At 37.7% G+C, this 25,468-nt stretch overlaps 1 protein-coding gene across 2 annotated transcripts in view; it reads right to left on the reverse strand.

Annotated features, from left to right (window-relative positions):
- Window positions 1–980: 980 nt before the first annotated feature.
- USP43 (ubiquitin specific peptidase 43) overlaps window positions 981–25,468 on the reverse strand; it is a 119,219-nt gene continuing 94,731 nt past the window's right edge. For both annotated transcript variants that reach the window (XM_020966742.1, XM_020966741.1), the window contains exons 10-15: window positions 16,990–17,067; window positions 16,272–16,398; window positions 15,243–15,591; window positions 8,839–8,997; window positions 5,117–5,281; window positions 981–2,147 (exon numbers count right to left, since the gene is read on the reverse strand). In XM_020966742.1, the coding sequence (XP_020822401.1) occupies window positions 1,072–2,147; window positions 5,117–5,281; window positions 8,839–8,997; window positions 15,243–15,591; window positions 16,272–16,398; window positions 16,990–17,067 (1,954 nt within the window). In that variant the 3' untranslated portion in view covers window positions 981–1,071. The remainder of the gene's footprint in view (window positions 2,148–5,116; window positions 5,282–8,838; window positions 8,998–15,242; window positions 15,592–16,271; window positions 16,399–16,989; window positions 17,068–25,468) is intronic.

Here is a 25,468-nt window from a genome sequence, read left to right on the forward strand (position 1 = left end):
GTATAGGGAGAAGATTCTCAGTTGCACAGCATGAGCACAGTGATATCAGTGGATAATACGAGTACTATTTTAAATTTCCCATTTACCTCCAAGACTTTTGGATTAACTTCCTAGGACCCCTGGGATTAAACTCAGTTGCTCTTAGTTTGGGTTGAAAAGCCACCTTGGAAGGTATGGAAGCTCTGTGGGAATTTGCTGGGTTAGAAAGTTCTCAGGGTCCTCCGAAATATAGGTTCCTCCAACATAACACTATGTTTATGACCTGATGTGGCTTTGAAGAGCAGAAATTATTTGGTACCTTGCTTTTTAGGTAAAAGCAGTATCAAATCCCAGAAAGAATTCATGCAGATGCTTGCCAGATGTGGACAATGACGTATACACTTTAGGACAAAACAGGGTCAGTATCTACCAATTCTAATACACCAAATGGGCTTTTCTCATGTTTCACTGAGACACTTTTTAATAATACCATACAAAGATTTTATTTACTGTTAAAGTAAAAATGTAAAACTTTTCCTAGTACCAAAATAGTTTTAAAAAGGCAAATTCAAATGATTTAATAAAATGCTTATATATTAAAAACTCTTCTTTAATATCATTTCTCTCCAACCCCACCCAGACTCTTATTTCATTGCTTGCCTTGTATCCTAGTAAAGCATTAAAAAAAAGCAAGAAATGTTTCTTGATATATCTACTTGTTTAAAAGACTTGCAAAAAAGGGAAGAAAATTGAAAATAGCACCCTTAAAATTAGTCCTTAGCACTAATACTCAGTATTACTGTGCAGTTACTAGAATAAGAAAAATAGTCAATGCTCAGACTATATTCTATACGCTGGCCTATACAGCCCCCCTAGTGGTCTGAGGAAATGTAGGCACCATTCAGAAGAGGGGAAATTGAATTCTGGAAACCCAAAGAGGTTGAGAAATGCTTTCCCCAAACCCAAAGTGCCACATTCTTTGCTTGCTGAAATCCTATCCATCCTGAAGGCTCAGCTCAAATCAATCATTTGATGTGATTATAGCAACTTGCTTCCAAAAACAGTACAAGTCCCGTAACACTACAAAGCTGGTCACAAGCTGGACTCGGGCACTCTTTTCTTCTGGCCCAAGGCGATAGTGTGGTATTTCACTCTCTGAAAGGTGCCATTGGGAGCCTGTCCTTCAGGAATGCCCCTGCGTGGTGGGTGGGAGACACTAGCTCTCTGGAACCAGTTGATCTGCCTGGGCAACCTGAAGGAGCTATGGACTTGGCTGACATCTTTTTCTAAGACGTTCACCTCCTCCTTAGTCAGGTTTCCTCCGAGCTGGCTGTGATTACCCTGTCCTTTATCTGTACTGCTCCATTTGCTATTCAGTGAGGAGATAAGGGAAGAACTGATGCAAATCTCTGAACTGTTACCCTTCTCCTTGGGCTCTTTCTTCAAAACAAAGGATCTGAGAAGGGCAAATTTCCTTTGCTGGAGCTGTTCTGACTCAGGACTTTCCCCCTGTGTTTTAGCCCCAAATCTGGCCGAGACTCTGCCGTGGTTATTATCTCTATCTGTTCCAGAAAAATTCATGCCATTCAGAGAATCCTCGGGGTGTGGCGAACTGTTACTCATATGGCTGTTCCCACTGCACTTCGGTTTGTTTACACTGCTCTTTGCCCGAGCCAGCCTTTCAGCCCCGGCTGGTTCAGCCACAGTCAGAGGAATATGGAGTTTTGGGGGAAGCCTCATCTCTTGACTCAGGTTTTCTTTTGGTTTCTTTGTTCTCGTTAGAGTATCAATATTGCTAGTAGTCCGACACTGTTTCTCATGGTTAGTAGAAGGGCTTGTCATAGTAGTCTGCACCTTCCCATGTGCCCTCTTGCTATCCCTTCCATCATTCGTGGGAGCTGTTGAATTTGACTGTGTTGATGCTGATACATCTACTTTTATCTTCATTGGAACGATGGACCGATTAGTGCACTTGGGTCTTCGTCCAGATTCCAAATATTCTACCAACTCAACAGAGTGATGTTTTGTTCTCTCTTTGGCTCCCAAAGACCACCTAAGGGGCATGGTCTTGAAAGTCCCCCGCTGGATTTTTTTAGAAGTGGCAGGATCCTTCATGCTGGCGCTTCTGCCGTGAATGGCTCGCACAAAAGGCTTTGACTCAGACTTTCCTGAAAAGAGAGCGACAGGGTTATTAGTGCCCAAACCACATTCCAGAATCATTAAGAGTAATTATTTAGTCATCTATTTCCTTTCAACTTTCCTCAGTATTTAGTACAATGCTCTGCTGTCCACGTATTATTGTTGACTGACAACAACTGGAATGGAATGCATTCATCGAAATTCTTTAGAATTTCAACAAGTCACAAGGCAGGCCAGTACCAGGGAACTTTTTAACAATCTCTGGCATCTGCCAGCCCTGATTTAGTCTGTCTTCACCAGAGGAATCTACCTCCTACTTTTATCACCTTTAAACTGTTTACTTTAGCTTGAATTTTCACTAACACTGTGGAAAGTCTCAAGTCACTTAACCTCTGTTTGCCTTAGTTTCTTCACCTGTGAAATAAGGATGATAGTAACACCACCTGCTTCCCAGGGATGTGGTAAGGATATAATGAGATTATAATTGTAAAGTGTTTTAGCACAGTGCCTGGCAGACAGCAAATGCTATATAAATGTTAGCTATTGCAATTATTATTGTTGATGTTATTAGTTTGTATATTAAACAACTAAATTTGGTCAACTATGCTTATAGAAGTTATTAGAGTAATCATACTCTCTGACTCAATAATTCCACTGGTGGGAATATATCTGAGTTAGATTTGGTTTTGTTGCTTTAAAAAATTTTTTTTTTATTTTTCACTATTCAAAGACAGCAAAATATTACATATAACTAGAAAAAAATGATAGATACCTAAATATGCTCAACAAAAGAGGCATAGTTAAATATTGTGATCTATTAATGTAATGAAATATTATAAAGCAATTAAAATCAACAGGTAAAGTGAATATAAAGAAATCTAGAAATACACCAAAAAACCAAGAATGAAAAAGTAGAATCAGAACAGAATTCATGCTAAAAGAGGAAAAGTGAATGAGTATAAATGAACAAAAATCTTGATGAAGCATTAAAGGAAAGAGTTAAAATGTTATCCCATTTTAGGCATTTGAAATTAATTTAAGTGTAAATAGATCTGAGTGTAAATATTTCATATTTAAATTCCAATATTGATCAGCTGGCAGAGAATGTGAACAATACACTAAGTAGACTGGGAGGTGGGAAGGCAAGAGAGGAGGTCCCTGGGAGGAAAAAACCAAATCTTATGATAAATATTTACAACAGATAATCTTTATAAAACCTTTGTCACTTCTTACAACCACCTCAATCTAAAAATTGAAGATAGCTAGTTTTTACATGACCCTAGACTAGTAAGAATAGTGGCTTATTCTTTTAAATTAAATAAGTTAGTTTCAGGAGCCTCCCATGTTGCTGCATGATTATATAGACTCTGCATATTAAGAAATACCTGAGCTGCTGCACTAAGCCAAGGCACCAGCATTAGCTTTCCGGTACTCACTGTGCATCATTTACTTGTATTATAACTCCTGCAAATTGTTCACTTGATGCCTCCCTCCCCTCCTGAAAGCTACTTATTGTATTTCTCTGTCTTCTTACTTTGAGTGAGCAAAAAGCCAGAAATAGGTTAATATAATTTGAGAGTTTTTTTTTTTAAATCATGATGTTATTAGTAAAAATATACTTTTATGAGACATTTTGATGCTAGATGGCCTGGACACTATCTGATAGCTTATAATTTTGCCTCAATCCTCAAAATGAAAAAATCATAATGTTGAGCCCATCCACCTAACAAATATTGTAAACAAAAAACTGAAATGAGTATTGCATTTAATATTTAGTACACAAATTCTAATCAGGCTGTGATATATAAATTCCTAAACAATGTGTCCTTACTAACACACTCCATTCCTTTGTGGTCTCTGACAGAAACTGTTGGAGAATGACTAATTGCTATGACTGTACTTATTAAAAATTTTAAAAAGAACAAGAAAAATATTTTAATATGTAAATGTTTCCAGAGAAACAATATCTCGTTGAATACAACTGGGAAATTTCCTTATGACTGTTTAAGCTCCAGTCTACTCAGCAGCTCTAATAATAAAGTATATCAGAAATTTAATCTAAAAATTTTTAATCCTAGAAAATTTTTTTAACTGAAGCCCAGAAAAGGAAAGTGGCTTTGTCCAGAGTTACACATCAAGTCAGTGGCAGCCACTTTTAATGTAATAGTGGCTTATATCTGCAAAGCATTTTAACCTTCACAAATTTCTTCAATATTTATTATTTCATATATAGTAAATAACTTGGTGGGCCTAATCTGATGAAAACTGGTCTAAGTGTTCAATAAATAATATTGTCTATTGCCAAGAAATAAATTATAATATCTCTTGATGACAAATTGATCCAAAGCCTGGAACTGCATACAAACCACAGGAGAGTTTGACATTCTAAGTTATAAGAAGTAAGGTGAGTTAGCAAGGAGTATTTTAAATAATATATGTATAAGATTAGACTTGGAATAAGATTCCAGCAGTTAAAGGATGGATAATAAAAGCACAATTTGAAGTCTGAAGTTTTCTTTCTTTTTTTTTTTTTTAACTTGCTCTAGTCTTCATTTACGTTGTTTAAGTTCAGATACATTACTAGAGGCATTTTGATAAAACACCATGAAGAGGAAGAGTTCGGCTTAAACAGAGAACTTATTCTGAATCTTAGAAAATTACTGTAACAAGCCTTAGAATCAAGGTTTCTAAATTACAGATTTTAGAATTGTTTTTCTTCAAGGAAGAAATTTAATCCAAATTTAATCCAATCATTTAATCCAAAAAAGAATCTTGTGAGGTAGGTGCTATATTATTATCTTCATTTTGTTGCTAAGGACTTGAGGCCCAGCACTCTATACACAGTACCTCTTAGCTGATTTATGGAAGAAAAAACACTTTTAAAAGACTAATTTTGCAAACCTAAAATTAGGAAGTAATAGCAATATCATAAGCATGAGAAAAATCATTTATACATACAGAGATATCAGTAATTTTATCAGAAGCAATTAAAACAGACCTTTTTCCTGTTTGGTAGGGGCTTCTGAGAAGACAGGAGAATCAGGCATTTTAGAAAGGGAGTCAAAATTTGCAGAACTCCAAGATGCAAGGCTTTTCCTCTGGCTGCTATTGTTACTCCTAAGCCTTATAAGCCAGTGATCAGACAAGGAGGAGCTCATGGAACCTATAAGGAAAACACAGACATGGCAGGTAGAAGCTCAGCACCTTGAGCAAGAACCTATGCAATCTGGGAGGGGCATCAAGGCAGAAAATAAAATACCAGGATGAAGGAATAAAATGAGTCATCATTCTTCTTGGAACATCATTTATTTGATCTTGGGAGGCAGATATTCAAGTCCTGTCTCATTAATCATACCCATGTTACAATGGGCAAATTACTCCTTTTTTAAAATTTTTATTATGAATTCCAAATTCTCTCCTTCCTTCCAGGCTCTTCCCAACTTATTGAGAAGGCAAGCAAAACAATATGCCCATTGTATATGTGAAGTCAGGCAAAGCATATTTTGGTATTAGCCATGTTGCAAAAAAAGAAAAAAAAAAGAAAGGAAAAGAGAAAAAGAAAGCAGCAACAAGAAACACTTAACCTTTCAGTGCTCCAGAAAATACCCGAAGACTATAAATTACATACGAGTACACAATCTGCTTTGCTGGAAAGATTTTTCACATTAGGATCTTATACACTTCATTAGTATATCTTTCTATTCCCTCACCCCCTTAAAAAAAATGCTCCACTGTATGAATATCTAGTACCTAGGTTCTGCAATATAAAGTTGGCAATATTTTGATCAATATTTTCAGAATAAAGTATATTCTTAAATTCATCCTCATATGCTAATGAGTAGCAAAAAGTTTTACATACACCTGCTGGTGTTCACTCTTTTAGTCAGGTCAGACTCTTTGTGGCCCTGTTGACCATAATATGTCAATACTGTCCATAAGGTTTTCTTGGCAAAGATACTGGAGTAGTTTGCCATTTCCTTCTCCAGTGGAGTAAATGAAACAGGTTAAGTTACTACCCAGGGTCACATAGCTAGTAAATGTCTGAAGCCAAATTTGAACTTGGATCTATCCACTGAGCTATCTAGCTGCCTCCATTTATCACCAATTCAGGTGTTAAACCCTTAATTTTCTAAAATTCATAGGAATAAAACAATCTCAGAGGCTACTCAATCCAATTTGTTCCTAAATATGAGTCCCTTCTACAACTTATCCAACAAATGGTCACATAGCATTTGCATGAAGAGCCATAGGAAGGAGCAGGCCACTAACTCCCAAGGCAGTTCCACTGGATTGCTTATGATGCTAATTATTATGTTTTTCCTTACATCAAACCTAAATGTTCATATGTACAACTTCTATCCATTGATACTAGTTTCTCCCCCTTTTCCCATCCCAACCCACCCTTATCCCAGAACCAACAGAACACATCAAATCCTTTTTTCACTGGATAGTCCTACAGAAACTTCAAAGACAGCTATCATGTCCTTCTAAACTCTTCCCTAAGACAACACTGCCAATGCCTTTGGCCAATCTTCTTGAAGCCCTTCATCCTCTTGGTCACTGTTCCCTGATGTCCTCTAGCTTTATCAGTGCCTTTCATAAAATGTGGTAATCAGAAGAGATACAGTATGACCAAAGAAAGGTACAGAGGGATCAATGCCTCTTAAGTCCTAGACAGTCTCCTTGTTTTAAATACAGTCTAAGATTACATTCGTTTTTGGGTTTTGGGGGTTTTTTTTGGCTGCCATATAAGACTGTTAAGAAATTCTAAGCTTATCATTCAGATTTTTTAATATAAACAATTGTCTAGCCACACCACACTCATCTCGTATTTGTATAGTTAGTTTTTAACCCAAGGAGAAGAATTTAGATTTGTCTTTATTGAATTTCGTATTACACTTAGCCCAGTGTTCCTGCTTAACAAAGTCTTTTTAGATATTCTGTCTGAGATTCAACATGTTATCTATTTCTCCTAGCTTTTTGTCATTTCAACAACATCCATGAGGCAATTCACCAGAGACATCCAACCAAATTGGCATTAATGACTCCTCTTCAGGTCTGCCTTTTCAGCCAGTTCTGAATCTCCCTCAACTTTACTAGTAACTGGCTCACATGTCTCCATCTTGTCCACAAGGAGAGCAAATGTGACAGTATCAAATGCTTTGCTAAAAAAGTAAAATATAGCTACAAAATTCCCCTGATCAGGCAATTCAGCAGGCTTGTCTAAAAAGCAAATGAGGGAGCAGCTAGGTGGTGCAGTGGATAGAGCACCGGCCCTGGATTCAGGAGGACTTGAGTTCAAATCTGGCCTCGGACGCATAACATTTACTAGCTGTGTGACCCTGGGCAAGTCACTTAACCCCACTGCCTAGCAAAAAGGAAAAAAAAAAAGGAAATGAGTTTAATTTGCCAAGACCTGTTCTTGAAGATATCATGCTGGCAGTTTGTAACTACTACTTCCTTTTTTAGATATTCAGAGAATCATTAGTATCAATGGACTTGAAGCTAGAATGTACAGCAGAGGCTATCTAATTCAATTCTCTCATCTTACAAATGAGGAAATTGAGACCCAGAGAGGTTAAGTGATTTGCTCAAGGTCACACAGGTAGTAAGGGACAGAGCTAGGCTTCAAACCAGGCCTTCTGACTCCCAAAATGGCACTCTTTCCACTACAACATGCTGCATCACTAACCATGTCTTTATTTATACAGTGTAAAATTCAGGGGTTGGGGATAAAAAATTGAAGATATGCTATCTAAAGTTTGGAGGCTCTATTTCCTCTTGAACCTCTTTGAAAATTGGTACATTTCTGTAGTCCTCTGGCATCGTTCATATTCTCTACAGTCTTTCAAAGAGGACTGAGAGTAGCTCGGTCAGTTCTTTCAGTACTTGGGTTCTTTGGGACCTGGAGACATATCTTCCTTTTTTCATTTGCTCCAGACTCTCAATTGATGAGATAAGCATGAGGTATCACTAAATTTGTGGTCAAAAAATCCCATACCACATTTTCGATCTTGGATAAATCACTACCCTTCTCTGGGCTTCAGTTACCTCAGCTACAAAAGGAGGGGGCTGGACTAAATGATCTCTAAAGTCCTTTCTAGGTCTAAATCTTATGACTTTCTTTCTTCGAAAAATTGTTCTTCAACTCCTTAAGATGTTTTACTTTGTTTTTAGTCATATCGTTTCTGCCTTCTGGTGCTGAATATTCCCACTGCACCCAACCTTGATGTCCCTATTCCAAGGTGGTATGTCAACTGGGGCTGACATTTTTGGAACCTCAGCTCAACCCAAGGACAAAAATCTAGTCTTAGGAGATTGAAAAGATGGAAGGGTGGGGACAGTTGGGTAGGGGGCCTTCTGCTTGACCTCCTTTTCCTGGGCCATGCTCTTAGGTATTCCCTCAGCATTTATCCATGAAGACAAAGCCTGAGATAGAAGCCAAATTACCCACTGAAGCCTCTGCCTTTCAGATAGGCTCAAAGAAGGCTGACAACCAGTGCTGACAGACACAATGGCTTAGGTGGCATGGGGTTGCACCTTCCCTCAAATGAGATTGAGAGCCACCAACCTACACTTTTTAGGGTTCTTTCAGCATCTTTCTATGCTTCCTTCTTCAGATCTTTCCTCTGTATAGGTGTACTACTTCAGGAAGAGAACAAGAATGAACTTGGAGGATCATTTTTTCTTCCTATACCCTCTTGTAGATAGCTATAGTACCTCTCATTGAGTTGCTGGCTGACCAGTCAGGAATGATGTTCCTTTTCTGATAAAATAGAATGTAGGCTCCTCGGGTGCTGATCTCATCTTCTAAAATGGGTTCTACTGTGCTGTCATCGTAGCTATACCATTGGCCATCCAGTGAGTTTCTGCAGTAGGCTGCAAAGGTACAAAACCCCAAGTCTCAATTATTGTTGCTTTTAGAGGCAGAAAGGACTTTTCAACCTATACAAGGCAAAGGGGAACTGTAATTCTCATGAGAAAAGAAAATTAGTCCATGTCAGACTTCAAATCTGAATTTAGTATGAGAAAAAAAATAATTAAGTTCTATTCTGTCATTTTTAGAAATCCATGTATAACTTGGTATATTATGATCATTTTTATAGTCACCCTCATTCTAGAAGCTTTTAGCCTTACTTTTTGGCAAGCTGTCCCAGAATCCTATTCTGATGCCTCATAGCACAATATACAGAGAATAGTGGGTTCTGAAAATATTATGCTAGACTTCCAAGCCATCTGACCAGTAAAATGGCCCTTTTATCAAACTACCGTAACCTTCCCAAAAGGGAATTATGTGCCTAGAAGTAGAGTAATTACAGCTATATTCACCAGTGGGGAAATGGCACTTCTTCAGTAAAGTAAAATCTTTGAGATTAACATGTGTTGTTAAATCAGCATTCTTCCCCTACCAGTCTTCACATCATAAGCACAAAGCACCTTGTGATTTCCCCATTGCTTCTAAGACTCTGACAGAACATACCCTTGCCTTCTGCTATAGTACAAAAGGGGTAGATGCTGATTCAGTTCAGTTAAGATGGAAAGGAGAGTCAAGGGAAGAATCTGGTAGGGTTCCAGTGCAGGCCAAAAGGAAAGGGTACTGAAACTCAGCTGGAGCTAGTTCTGTCACAACAAGAGACGACTCAGGGCAGGGTCTTACATCTGCTCACATATCATATATCCCTGAATTAGAGGAGAATGAGGCAGCTTTGAGGGCATACCCATTAGAAAAAGAAGTGACCCCAAAATACAAAGAAAGGCTAAAATACCAAAGACGATTTTAAGAGAAAAATCTCCAATAAAAGTCCAAATCACATAGATAAATCAACAGAGAAAATTCTAATGCCACAAAGATGAGTATGTACTTAAAGAATATACAAAGCTATTTTAACAAATATTATAATTCAAAAGAAGGTAAACCAGTACCTGCTGAAGTGCAGAGAATCCTATGGACTTCCTAAAAGAGCATGGGACAACAACAAAAGACTACAGAATAGTTAAAAAGAGAAATGAAAAACATAAAAGGAGAAATTAACAATAAAGATGTCAGAACTTAAGAATTCTTAATGCAGAATTTACAAATTCAGTTAGCAAATTAAAAAAGAAAATAGATCCACAATGGAGACTATCTAAAGGAAAAGAGAGATTAGTAGATTTGAAAGAAAAACAGAAGAAAATCTGGCAGAAGAGAAGTAAAAAGAAATGATAAAAGAACACACGAATTTTAAACAAATCAAAGTGACTAATTTTGAAGATAAGATGTGCAAAGATAACTTAAGAGTCATAGGTTTCCCAGAAGAACGTAAGAAATCAAAAAAATATGAATACTGTATAGCAGGAAATAATACAAGAAAATCACCCAGAACTCTTGAATACAATAATAAAGCATCACTCAGAGATGAGGTCAGAAGAATGTAAGCTTCAGAGGGTTACAGTCAATCAGTCAGTCAACATGCTTTTATGAAATACTTACTTTGTTCTAGGTAGTATGTTAGTACTAGGGATATAGAGAAAGAAGAAAAAGGTGCCTGTTCTCAAGGAGCTCACATTCTAATGGATGAAACAACATGAAACTAGGTACATTTAAGATACAGAGTGGCTAGAAGGTAATCTCAGAGAAGAAGACACTATCAGGTGAGGGCACTGGGAAAAGTCTCTTACTAAAGATGGGATCTGAGCTATCTTGAAGGAAGCCAGGGAAATTAAGAGGTGGAGATGAGGAGGGAGGACATTCCAGGCATGAGAGACAACCAGTGCAACATCGACAGGAAATGTAGTGTCATCTTCAAGGAATGCTGCAAATCACTAAAAATAAGAAACACGAAAATAAAAAAATAACCCAACTCTAAAATTCTACCTTACACCCATCATATTGGAAAGATGACAATGGAAAATGACAATTGCTGGGATAAGAGTACTATGGAACTACGGGCACACCTATATACTTTTGGCTGAGCTACAAAGTGGTCCAGCAATTCTGGAAAGCAATTTGGAACCATACCCCAAATGTCACTAAACTGTACATATTCTTTGACAAGCAGTACCCTCTCAAGACTTTTACCTCCATAATGTCAAGGACAGAGGGAAAAGATCCATATGTACAAAGTACTCAAATACTTTTTTTAGTAAAGAAATGGAAACAGTTTGTTTACATCCCCAGTATCCAGCCTGGCTCATAGTAGGCACTTAATAAATTCTTGTTGATTGATTTATTGAAACAAAATGGGTGCCTTTCATTTGGAGGATATTTGAACAAATTATGACATCTGAATACAATAAAATAGCATTGTGCCATAAGCAAGAATGACAGGGACAGATTCAGAGATACCTTGGGAAGACCCATATGAAGTAACAGAGTAAAGTAAACAGAAACATGGCAATGGTTTAATATGAGTATAATAATTTTATAAAGGAAAACTCTGAAAGACTTAAGAATTCTGACCAATGTAATGACTAATGATCATTTCAAAAGAATACTAACTATGCCTCTCATTTCTTGACAGAGAAATGATGGAGAGAAGGCACAGAATGAAAAAGATTTTCAGACAAAATTAAAGTATGAATTTGTTTTGCTTGACTATACTTTTTTGTCATAAGAGAGAGCTTTCATTTTGGGGGAGGAGGGAGTCGTGGGAAGGAATAAAGGGAGTTGTGAAGGGAGTGGTGAGAGAAATGCCAAAACAAAAAGGTGTCGGTGAAACATTTTTTTAAATGCATGGAAAAGAGCAGAATGAAATTCAGACAAACAAGGCAGTATTGGTACTACTATGTGAAATTTAAGAGCCACACTTTAAAAAATTTACATGTAATAGTCACAGCTTTATACACAATCTTCTTTTCCATTTTTTTTTTGTACATGTTAATGTTCATTTTTGTTAATGTCCATCACGGTCAGATTAAAAATAAAGGGAAAATTTTTTAAAACACAAAAAGAATGCCTGGGAAGAGACCTCACTAAACAAAATCATTCTGATTTAAGGATGAAGCTAGAAAGATCTCAACAAAAGATGGAAATAGTTCTACAAAGATTATAATAACAAACTCTTTTGACTCTAAACAACACTTGGACACTCCCATTACAGGTCCAGATGAGCTCAGAGAAACAGAAATGGAACAACAAAAGAACAAAGAAGTGGACGAAAAGGAGCTGGACGAGATTAAGCATACATAAAGGAGATCTGTACTGGAAGCAAAACAAGTGTGGGGGTGTTGAAGGACTGACTGACAAGTTACCTAAAGGAGAAGGAAGATAACAAAGGAATGGGAAAAATCTCAGATCTTATTAACAAAATCAGGCAACTGAAAGAATCATCAACTACTAATTTATGTGCCTAATTTCCTCTCTGAATAAAATTTTTACAAGAATAATTCGCAAATGTATCAAGGGCATTTCTGATTAGGTTATTATTAGGCTTTCGCAGGATTTTATTTGTGTGTGTGTACGTATACGTACATGTGTATATACATCCCAGTAGGCCATATCTTTACCATCATTCAGCTGATGATATAGAAAACATAAGATCTTATTGTGTTTATTGTTTGTTGACAATGAAAAAGATGATTAATTTGCATTTTTCCCATGACAGACTACAAGCTCCTTGAGTGTAGGGACCCTTTTATTTTTGTTTTGGTATCCTTAATACCTATGACAGTGCCTATTACATAGCACAAATTGAATGCTTATTGACTGGATGATACGCCAAAATGCTACATTAAGGATATCAACAAGACCTCACTTGTGCATCCAATAAAATTATGCACAATTCCATCAGATTTAAAAGAGATGACCTTGTTTCACGACTCTCTTAATATCAGGCAAAACAAAAATAGGGAGATATGTTTTCTAACGGTGTTAAACATTTTTGGAGGAGATACATAATGGAGTTCAAGTTGAAGATGGATTCCCTATAGATGGTGAGGTGTTCCTGTTTATTTTTTTCCCTGCTTTTAGTTAACATTATACTGTATACATCAAGTCCTAGAATACTTAAGTGTTCTTCATGAGATCTGTAACCACTCAAGAGTTTGACCTAACTATTCAAACAGGAAAGTTCAAGTGAATGAAGTTCTCTAGACTCTCTAGATTGTGATGTGCAATGAGATGAACAATTTACAGAGTTCCTCCATCAGTAATTGCAACTTGGGCACCATAAATGACAAAAAGATGTAAAATTAAACAACAGGAAGACCAAAGTTGTTTTGCCCAGGCAAAATTGCCAAGCCACTTTAGTGACCTCAGACCTTTCCTTGAAATGAAGGTCATCTTTTTGTACCAGCATTCTGTGAATGTTACTAAACGGCTGAGAGTCACAGAACACTACGGTAGCCAACGAATTAAAATCAGGTGCCACGCAGAGAACAACAGAGAGGTGTACGGTGAATGTGGGCAAAGTATAACACATGACAAATAAGAAACGATGAAGTAGAATAAAGAACATTCTCAAAGAAACATATGATTGAAAAAGAAAATGGGCTGATCATGGGGCAAGAGCAAGAGACAATGAATGGACAGCCCATGTGTTATACCAGCATCCTCATAATTTCATGAGAGATCACAGAAAATCTTAAATATGTTCCCCTCATTGGTATAGGGAGACATGGATAAGAATCTCACAGTATGAACAGGTATAAATGAGGTGTAAATCTGAATCACTGTAAGGTACATCTACTGCAATGAGATCACAGATACATTTGAGTACTGTGTATTTGGATATTTGCAGTAACATTTTGAGAAATATTATTTCATAATAATATGGATAATAATCTCATCCTCCTGAGAAACTCAAAGTGCTTCAGAATTCTTGCTTGTGAAAGAGTCAGTACCTCAGGTGAAACTGAAAATCATGGCATTTTGTAGAAAACTTCTTAAATTTCTTTACTGAGTTTAATATTATTCTTTGAAAGCACTGAAGTCAATTTTAAGAGAAAGAAGTGATTGACAATCTACTTGAATTTTCCTTTATTCAACCCTTTAACTTCTGTGAAAGTTTTCTACCTATTACATTACTTTAATTTTCTTATTATTTTAAAAGTCACAGTTAAGATCACCAAGTTATTTAGTTTCCAACTAAAAACTGCAGCCTTGAGTGAGGGGAAGGAAAAAATAAGCATTAAGTGCCTACTATGTGCCAGGCACTGTGCTAAGAACTTTATAAATATTATCTCATTTCATCTACACAAGAACCCTGGGAGATAGGTTCTAGTATTATCTCCTAAAACTGAGGCAAATAGCAGGTAAGTGACTTGCCTGGCGTCAAACTGATTGTAAGTGCCTGAAGCTAAATCTGAACTCAGATCTTCCTAATACCAGGTCAAAGCCCTCTATCCACTATGCTATCTAGCTGCCTCTTTGACTCAAAGATCTTTACACAGAAGAGATGAAATGGGTCCTACACATAAACAACAACAACAACGAAATCTCAAAAGCAATTCTCATTAGGGGAAAATCAGGAATAAGATAAATTCAGTTCTCTTGGACCTTCGAAGGTGGCCAATTACTATATAAGGAAGAAACTTGTCTATAACTGACAATGTAGTCCTGAGTCTCTCTATTCTATGGCATTAGGTCAAATTTCTTCTCTCTATTCACTCAAGTTCCTGCAGGGAAGATTAGTTGTGCTCAACTGAGGATGAGAATTTCTGAAGTCATTTATATAAATAGGATCAAATGAGATTAATATATGTAAAGGGCTTTAAAAACCTTAAAGCATGATATAAATTCTAGCTATTATTATTATTAAGTACCATGATGACTATGGAACACCTTTTTTTTTTCCTTATGGAACTAGATGCTCAAAATGGATCAACAAAAAAAGAATTTGTGTAAATACAAGCAAATACAAATAGAAAAAAGAGAGCAACTTGCTTTCAAGGAGTTTACATTATAATTGAGAAGACAACACACAAAAGAGGTTTGAACTGCAAATCAGATAGAAAGGTTCCTAGGGTACAGTGCCAAAACAGATCTTTTTAAATGTCATTTGCATTTACAAAATAATTTTTGTTCCTCATGTTAAATCATCATACAGTACCACAGACAGCAGCAGAACCAAATCTAAAGGCTCCTAGCTATGTAAATGAGCACCCAAGAAATACACAGTAAGAATTCAACATTGGGAATGGCTCACCTGTATAATGCCCACCTTGCATACTGCCATGGTGGTTACAGACAGCATACAAGTCATACAAGAAGTCAAGTGAGCAGCTATTAGGCAGGCAAGATGCCTGTTCCCAAGATGGCCAAGAGTTCAATGGGTGCTCCTGGTCAAGACTCCTTTTGGCTACGTGGGGAGCCATGTTGAGGCCAAAGAGAGGAAACTTCACCAGAGTAGAGAGCTTGTTTCTTCTCTCTCCAACTTGGCAGAATCGTTTGAGATGAATTATGAGAATGTCAGGCAATGTCCACAAACTTAGTTTCACCATCCCCTGCTGAAGAATCTTGCAGTGGGGACATTTCCATGCATCATCAGGAGCCAACTGGAAAAGGAAAATTGTTTTGTATGTATTTTTAATTTTAATCTCATCAATGAAATATTCAAATAGCCAAAAATCTTTTAAGGGAGATCATATTTAATACCATAAACTCTAAATTACTTACATTTTGAAGGGCTTATTAACTTTGTTTCACATGCCGAAACTGCACTGGTGTCCATGAAATAGTAAGAAACCTAGAACAAGGCCTTTAGCACTCTGGGCAGAGTCCCTATGGAGACTTATGGGAAGGTATGGCCAAGAAGCACAATAGTGGAGAAGGTGTAGATGAGTTAATATCTTACCACTAGAGGGAGGACCCACATCACTGAGAGCACTGATCCATTCAAGTACTTTAACAAAATAATTTTCTGAAAATTCTATTTGCTTCCATATTCCCTTCTTACCTGTTTCACTTTTGCATATTCACCTGCCCCCACCAGTTTTATTTCTGTCATTATTTTTCTTCTTAGGAAAAAGAAATTATTATAATAGCGGGGTTCCTGTTGGCAATGTCAACTTAAATGAAGGGTATTTACTTCTGCATAGCTCAGTGGGTAGCAAACACCACACCCAATAAAACACAAAGAACTTTTCCTGTACCTGGCCTAGTAGTGTATTTCAGGAAACTCTTTTCCCTAATATGCCCTCAAAGAGGGTCTAGATATGGGTTGCTTGGCAAGTACCTGTTCCTCCTTAGTATAGAGCTGAAAGCACTCATTTAGGGTACAGCTGGGCTTCTGATGGGCCTGCTGTTGGAGCTGAACACTTGTGGCATCCTGGACTACTTCCTCCTGAATATTTCCAAACAAGCTGTGGAGAGAGAGAGAAGGAGAAAGGAAGAGGGAAAGAGGGAGAGAGAGAGGTCAAAAGTTACCCAGGTTAGATCTTAAGATTTTTCCTCAGCAACAGGTTTCTATTACCTCAACAATTTTTTAGTGATTAGTGCTTTTCAAAATCAAGACTGATGTCCATTCTTGACTAGGGTTCCTTAAAAAGATAGACTTTATTTATTTGTTTACTTTGTCATGCACCTGTGATCTCATTAGTATGGAGAACTCCCATGTGGGAGACTCCCTTCACCAATGCAGAGAAGCAACTGTTCTGCAAATTATTGTTCCCTGAAGGCACCAAAAAGTTAAGTGACTTGGGTTTACATAATAGTATATGACTTGAACTCACCACATCTTCCTAAATCTAAAACTGTCTCTTTTTCTCCACACCACACTGAGTGGTATATAAAAATAGATTTACTTTTGTTACATTACAGATACATACTACTTAACACTTCTATTTGGAAGTAGAATTGAGAACAAGGTAAACTGAATCTCTTAGCCAGGGTGCTATCTCTTCTCCTTTCTGGGATGACCTTCCTTGGAAATAAAATAAATGTTTTGAACTCACAGCTCTTTAGTGGTCCTATCCCATTCTACTGCCAGCTTGATATGTGGGGGACCTCCTGGTCTGCTGAGTTTCAAAGACCTAGGAAGAGAATAAAGGGCAGTGAAATCCATGACTGAACCACAGCAAGTAATTTTTTCCTCCCATATCTCAGTTTATTTCAGCAGTTCACCCAACCTAGTTCTATCCTTCAAATCAAGTACACATGCTCAAAAGCTACTTAAGATCCTCACTCCCTTAGGGATCCTAGTAAGTTAGATGGTGTTTATTAATGTTATTAATAATAGCCAACATTTATATAGGGCTTCAAGGTTTGTAAAACACTTTACAAACTTTAGCTCATTTTATTCTGATAAGAAACCTGGGAACTTAAACCTAGGTTTTTGCTGGCTGCAAGTCTAATGCTTTTTTCATTACACCACAGACTAAAATCTAAGAGCTTTGCACTTACAGTATACCAGGACATCTGGGCTCAAGCCCTAATTTCTCCAATTACTAGCTATATGATCTGAGGCAAATTAATTAGCCTTTCTGAATTTCTACAAAGTACAAATAAGATAAAGTAAAAGTAATCCTGGAAGTCTATTAAAAATATTAAGAAATAATATTTCTTGAGCTTAAAATCATTTCTGGACTTTTCCCTTCAAGAAGGTACATGGGAGGTCAAAAACAAAACACTAATACCTCGGGTAAATTTCATCATTCTTCTTAGGAAAAACAAAAGAGCACATGTACTTATTAAAATAGGGTGTTAACCAAACATAGAATAAAAAATACCTCATCTACTTAAATCACTGACTGTCTTTCTTATTCCAACAGAATCTGACATATTGATCACAGGAAGGAAGCCCTTTTAATACTTGAGAGAAGTGGTCAAGAAAGGGAAGAGTTCAGTAGTTATATGAGATTAAGTGATCACTGTTCTAGAATGTTACCCCCAAATTATCTTTTAATATAGTGTGACCTTTTCCACATTCAAGATTCCTATAAATGTTACCTAGCATGGTAACATTTTGGGTAAAGAGGTATCTGAGAGCTATGTTGTTTTGGACATTTTCTCTCTGAGCTAACAATACTTGTATTTAGAATGTTAAATTTTAAAAAACATTTCTTGCAAACTTGTGCCTAAAATGCAGAATATAGTATTCATATTTTTCTTTGACATTATATAAATATAAGCTATTATTGTTATGCCTAGCCCATCCCCAATACCTTTTTAAAAAGACTAAACAAGATGTCTGCTACAAAATGTTAGCTTCCCTGCTACATACATATGTATATATACATACACATACGTATATGTGTATGTGTATACACACACACATACACATACTTACTTCCCTTGCCAATCAGTTCTATATAAAGAACTGAGAATAGTTACAGAAGACCTGAGCTGTTTTGAACTGAATTCTAAATTGGCTACTCATTAATTTTTGTGAACTTGGGTGCATGGGGTATCTCATCCCTGCTCTCAGGGTGTTTGATTAGATAATTCTAAGGTATTTCCTTGCTTTAAAATTCTAACATCCTATGATCACCAAGCATCACTGATCATACCAGCCCCCCTCTCAGAAATCTCTCTAGTTAGAGGTCAATCTATAGCTTTTGCAGCAATGTAATTCTGGCCCATGGAGGCAGGGAATAATGCACAGTAAAAGGTAAGAGGATGGGTTTCAAAGTTTGAGGGATAGGTAATATTAAGTTAAAGAACAGATATTTGATGAAAGAGAAATTTCAGGGCATTATGTCATGAAGTTAGTAAGTCATTCATAAATTATAGACAAGTTTGCACTTAACTGGATTAAAAAGTCAGGAACTGTCTCCTACAAGGGATATGGGACTGTGACAAGGAAGTCCTAAACTGAATTCAGTTTTGGACAGGTTGAGTTTAAGATGTCTATGGGGTATAATCTGAGACGCCAAATAGGCAGTTGGAAATGCAAGTCTAGATAAGTAGAGCTAAGTACCGTTAGTATAAAGATGACAACTGAATCTATGGAAGCTGATGAGATCACCAAATGAACAGCACTTTTTTTAAAATGCAAGCAATATAAAATGGAGATTTATGTTTTCATATAGATTTCTCTTTTGTATTATTCTGTTTACGTGGATTTATTGTTCTTTGATCAGTCAGTCAACATTACTATGTACCACGCACAGCACAGAATTTTCAAAATAAAATTTAAAAAATAAATAAAATGAAAGGATAAGGCCAGGAAACAGAGAAGAGAGGGAGAGAGAGGGAGAGAGAGAGAGAGAGAAAGAGAGACAGAGAGAGAGACAGAGAGAGAGTGAGCGCTAGCTACCAAGCTAGAGAGCTAGGTTGGAGCCAGACTTTGAAGGACTTTACATGACAAACTGAGATGACTATATTTCATCCTAAAGGCAATAGAAAACTATAAAACTTCTTGAGTTAGGAAGTAACAAGAATAGACTTGTGTTCTAAGAATATGCATTTTGCAGCTGTACAGGAGGACAGGAGAGGAGAAAAACTGAGGGTGAGATCTATTAGGGAGACTAGATGACCACAGTAGTCCAGGCAAGATGAGGGCCTAAAGCACAGTGATTGCAATATGAGAACAGAAAAAGGGAAAAAATTAAATATGTTGTAGAGATACAAGCGGTAAGACATAACAATGATTAGAAATGAAGGTGAGGAAGAATGAAGGATCAAGGATGATGACAAGGCCCTGGTCACTGTCCTGTCCCATCAGCTTTAGGCTTTGGCTGCTCTCTCCTCTGGTCCTCTACTGCTCCAGGGTCCTCCAAATGTTAAACTTTGACCATTCACACCTTAAAAGGCCTCTGGGAATTAAAGCATCTATAATTTGGAAAGGACCTTGGAGGCCAGCAAGTCCAACTTCTACCTATTTGCTCACCCATATATTATATATACATATATTTTTTTTTTAGGCAATTGAGGTTAAGTGACTTGCCCAGGGTCACACAGCTAGTAAGTGTCAAGTGTTTGGTGTGAGGCCGGATTTGAACTCAGATCCTCCTGACTTCAGGGCTGGTGCTCTATCCACTGCACCCATAAATTATTATCCAGCCCCCATGATAAGACCTCTAGTGATGAGAAACTCACTACTACCCACACCATCCCATTCCAGTCTTGGACAGTCATTATTATAAGGAAGTTTTTCTTTTTCCTTTACATCAGGTCAAAATCTGTCTCTCTGTAATTTCCATCCATTATTCATGGGTCTGCCCTCTGGGGACAAGCAAACTATGTTTAGTTCCTATTTCATAACAGCCCTTCAAATACCTGAAGACACCTATATTTCCAATAAGTATCCTCTTTTCTGGGCTAAATGTTCTTTCTTTCTTTTTTTTTTAATATAAATTTATTTATTTTTAGTTTTCAACATTCACTTCCACAAGTTTTTGAGTTCCAAATTTTCACCCCATCTCCCCCCCCCACCCCAAGATGGCATGCATTCTGAACATCCCTTCCCCATGTCTGTCCTCTCTTCTATCTCTCTCACTTCTCTTATCCCCTTCCCCTTCTATTTTCCTGTAGGGCAGGATAGTCTTCTATACCCCATCTCCTGTATTTCTTATTTCCCAGTAGCATGTGAAAACATTTTTTTTAAACAAATATTTTTAAAACTTTAGGTTTCAAATTTTCTCTCTTCCTCCCTCCCCACCCACCCTCATTGAAAAGGCAAGCAACTCAATATAGGTTGTACATGTGCAGTTATGCAAAACACTTCCATAGTAGACATGTTGTGAAAAACTAACTCTATTTCCCTTAATCCTATCCTGCCCTCCCATTTATTCTATTCTTTCTTTTGACCCTGTCCCTCCTCAGAAGTATTTACTTCTGATTACCCCTTTCCCAATCTGCCCTCCTCTCTATCATCCCCCTGCTCTCTTGTCCCCTTCTCCCCCTATTTTCCTGTAGGGTAAGACAGATTTCCATACCCAATTGAATGTGTATGTTATTCCCTCCTTAAGCCAAATCCTATGAGAATAAGATTCACTCATTCCCTCTCACCTTCCCCTGCTTCCCCTCCACTATAAGAGACTTCTCTTTTCCATTCTTTTTTTGGGAGATAATTTACCCCATTCTACCTCTCCCTTTCTTCCCTCTCTGAGTATCATCCTCTCTCATCCCTTAATTTTATTCTCCAGATATGACCCCTTAATCTTCAACTCACCCTGTGCCCTCTATCTATCTATCTATCTATACATACATATAATTTTTTCCTTCAACTACCCTAATACTGACAAAGGTCTCATGAGTTATAAATATCATCTTTCCATGCAGGAATGTAAACAGTTCAATCTTAATAAGTCTCTTATGATTTCTCTTTCCTGTTTACCTCTTCATGTTCCACTTGAGTCCTGTATTTGAAAGTCAAATTTTCTATTCAGCTCTGGTCTTTTCATCAGGAATGCTTGAAAGTCCTCTATTTCACTGAATGACCATTTTTTCCCCTGAAGGATTATACTCAGTTTTGCTGGGTAGGTGATTCTTGGTTGTAATCCTATCTCCTTTGCCCTGGAATATTATATTCCATGCCCTGGTCCTTTAATGTAGAAGCTGCTAAATCTTGTGTTATCCTGATTGTGTTTCCACAGTACTTGAATTGTTTCCTTCTGGCAGCTTGTAATATTTTCTCCTTGACCTGGGAACTCTGGAATTTGGCTACAATATTCCTAGGAGTTTTCCTTTGGGGATCTCTTTCAGGAGGAGATCTGTGGATTCTTTCAATTTCTATTTTGCCCTCTGGTTCTAATATATCAGGGCAGTTTTCCTTGATAATTTCTTGAAAGATGATGTCTAGGCTCTTTTTTTGATCATGGCTTTCAGATAGTCCAATAATTTTTAAATTCTCTCTCCTGGATCTATTTTCCAGGTCAGTTGTTTTTCCAATGAGATATTTCACATTGTTTTCTAATTTTTCATTCTTTTGGATTTGTTTTACAGTGTCTTGATTTCTCATAAAGTCACTAGCTTCCAATTGCTCTATTCTAATTTTTAAGGAAGTATTTTCTTCAGTAATCTTTTGGACTTCCTTTTCCATTTGGCCAATTTTCTTTTTAGGGCATTTTCTCCTCATTGGCTTTTTGGACCTCTTTTGCCATTTGGGTTAGGCTATTTTTTAAGGTGTTATTTTCTTCAGTATTTTTTTGGGTCTCCTTTAGCAAGCTGTTGACTTGTTTTTCATGATTTTCTTGCCTCACTTTCATTTCTCTTCCCAGTTTTTCCTCTACTTCCCTTACTTGCTTCTCAAAATCCCTTTTGAGCTCTTCCAAGGCCTGGGACTGATTCATATTTTTCTTGGAGGCTTTGGATGTAGGAGCTTTGACTTTGTTGTCTTCTTCTGGTTGTATATTTTGATCTTCTTTTTCACCAAAGTAAGATAATATAGTCTGACTCTTTTTGCGCTGCTTGCTCATGATCCTGGCCAATTACTTGAGTTTTAAACTCTTTGTTAAGGTAAGAGTCTGCTTCCAATGTGGAGAGTGTACTGTCCCAAGCTTCAGGGGTTTGTATAGCTGTTTTCAGAGATACTTGTAGGGACCTGTAAATTTTCACTTCTTCCAAGGTGGTAGGATAAGGGGCGAGGTGTTTACTCCTTTCCTGGCCTGTGACCACAAGTATTCCTTTCTGTTCTGTAACTGTGAGGAGGGGTTTCTCTCCACAGCCACTACAAGCTCCACCATGCCAGCGCTCCTCCTCGCCCCAGCACTGCTGCCCAGAACTGTGACCCAGATCCAAACACGGGCAAAGCAAGAGATTCCTGCCTCAGCACTGGCAAAGAGATCCCTGCAATCCCTCTCTGATCAGCCACTGGATTCCCCCTCAGTCTGTGGGCCAGAAGCTTGGGAAGCAGCGGCTCCCCCAGGGCCACACTCTTGGGGAATGGAGTTGAAACCCCGCCTTCCTTTCTGAGCACCAGAGAAACAGACTTTTCCCACTGACCTTCTAAGTTGTCTTTGGCATTCGTGGATTAAGGAGTCTGGAAACCTCCACAGCTGCCCGCAATTCACTCATCTAAGGTCTGCTCCAGGTTTGCTGTGGCCTGTGCACCCACACCACACTGTGCTGCGCTCCCAGCCTGGTGCGATACACCTTTCTGATCAATTATCCAGGTTGTCTTGGGCTGTAAATTTTTTTCACTCTGTCTTTTTGTGGGTTCCACTGCTTCAGAATTTGTTTAGAGCCATTTTTTATGAATATTTGGAGGGGTTTGGGGGAGAGCTCAAGCAAGTCACTGCTTTCACTCCACCATCTTGGCTCCACTCCCCCAAATGTTCTTTCAAATGATGCTCATATGGTAAGTTTTCCAAGTATATCACTGCACAGATACAGTCCAGCTTATGATTGTCTTTCCTAAACTATGACTTCCACAACTGAACACAATATTCCATATGTGTACTCGGACTAAGGTAGCATGCAGCAAAACTATTAGCCTCTATGGTTTTGATACTATGCTTTTTCTCTTTACTCTCTTGGTGACTTTATCAATCCCTGTGGATTTAATTATCATCTCTTTGCAGATGATTCACAGATTTTACACACACACACACACACACACACACACACACACACACACAGAGCTTTTACATTAGTTTCTCCTCTGAGCTTCAGCAACACATCACCAATTAGACCTTCAATATCTTCAATTAGATGTCCCAGAGACATCTCAAATTCAACATGCCCAGGGGCAGCTAGGTGGTGCAGTAGATAGAGCTCTGGCCTTGGAGTCAGGAGGACCTGAGTTCAAATCCGGCCTCAGCCACATGACACTTACTAGCTGTGTGACCCTGGGCAAGTCACTTAACCCTGATTGCCTCACCAAAAAGCAAAATTAATAATAATAATTCAACATGTCCAAAACAGAACTTATCTTTCTCCCCAAAATCCACTCTCCTTCTATGCTTTTCTACTTTTTCCAGTTTCCCAGGTTCAAGACCCTGTCTCATTTTTTCTTTTTTGATGTCTCATTTTCTCTTCCCCAACAAATCCAGTAGTTGCCAAATCTTGCTGTTTCTACCTTCACAACACCTCCTATTTCTTCACCCCTTCTCTCATCCACCCTCTTTATTTAGACTCTCACCATTTTGTACTTATACCCTTAATTGGAGTCCCTGCTCAAACTTTTCTATTGCATTTTACCCTCCTACAGAGATATCAAAGTGATCTTCCTTAAACTCCCACGACTCTTCTTCTTAGATCAGATGTAAACTCTTCTGTTTGTCATGTAAAGTCATTCACAATCTGGTCCTAACCTATTTATCCAACTTTTTTATATATTAATTCCCCTTTTCACACCCTATGATCCAGCCAACAAAGAGATGCATTTTATGGCTTCTATATTCCTCATACCCAGCAGCTTATCTCCTATCTCCAGGTCTTTGTATTGACCATGCTCCATACCTATAATACATTTTCTTTTCACTTTCACTTCACTGAATCATCTTTTGCTCCAGGACGTAGTTCAAGAGCCATCTTGCAGATAATGAATGCCTTTCCTGATCCCATCAATTCTAGTGTCCCCCTTCTTTAATTATCTTATATTCCCCACACCTTTGGGAAAAATTAGTATTATATTATGTTAATAACTAATTCTTAGTTGTGATCCACCCTTTTTCCTTCATTTTCTGTAAAAGCCCAAGTCTTGCTAAGGTCAGTCAGTCTCTGAAGGGTATGGCTGACTGATGAGATTGCTCCTACTCCTCAAGGAACATACATGGTCAATTTTGGGCAGGACTCCACCCAAGTGGGAGACCCAATTTCTACTTAGAGTATAAACAAAATCCAGTCTGGGTGAGCCTTACCCTGAGGGGAAGAAACCCTTGGTCTTTGGTCTCCTCCATTAGAGTTTAAGGTGACCTAGCTCATGAAGGAGAAAACTAGCCAGAGAAGTCCAGATGGAGATGGCTTCCCCTGCCCAGATTGCTGGAGGCTGCTGAGTCTCATGATCAAGCCACAATCTCAGCAGGAGGAGCTAAAGACTTTTAGCCTATCTCCTCATTAAATGTCTACCAATAAAAGTTGATTTTCATTTGTCAGGTGGATTCCTTTTCAGAAGGTACTAAAGATGTTTTGGGGTCTCAAATTAAAATTTGGGACACAAATTAAGATACTGAGAGGCAGTTTCTAGGTAACTTATAATCAATTTATTAATTAGACTATATAAGTACAAGTCATATACTCCAACAGAATGCAGGCTCCTTGAAGATAACTGCTTTACTTTTTATGTCTGTATCCCCAGCACCTAGCATAGTACCAAGCACATAGTCGATGATTAATAAATATTCGGTGATTGATTTTAATGTATATTATCTAAGAAAAACAGATATCCTGCTCAACAATATAACTCATAGACTTAGAATTAGATAAAATAAGAAATGTATTTTTTCCAATTAGTTTATTTGAGTATCTAAGAACAATGAGTTGAAGCCAAGTGGAAACAACTTTTGGATTAATTAAGGAAGAACTGACTAACAATAACAAATGCAGTGT

Source organism: Phascolarctos cinereus, unplaced genomic scaffold (genome assembly GCF_003287225.1).
Source record: "Phascolarctos cinereus isolate Bilbo 61053 unplaced genomic scaffold, phaCin_HiC Scaffold_5;HRSCAF=322, whole genome shotgun sequence".
Classification (NCBI taxonomy): domain Eukaryota; kingdom Metazoa; phylum Chordata; class Mammalia; order Diprotodontia; family Phascolarctidae; genus Phascolarctos; species Phascolarctos cinereus.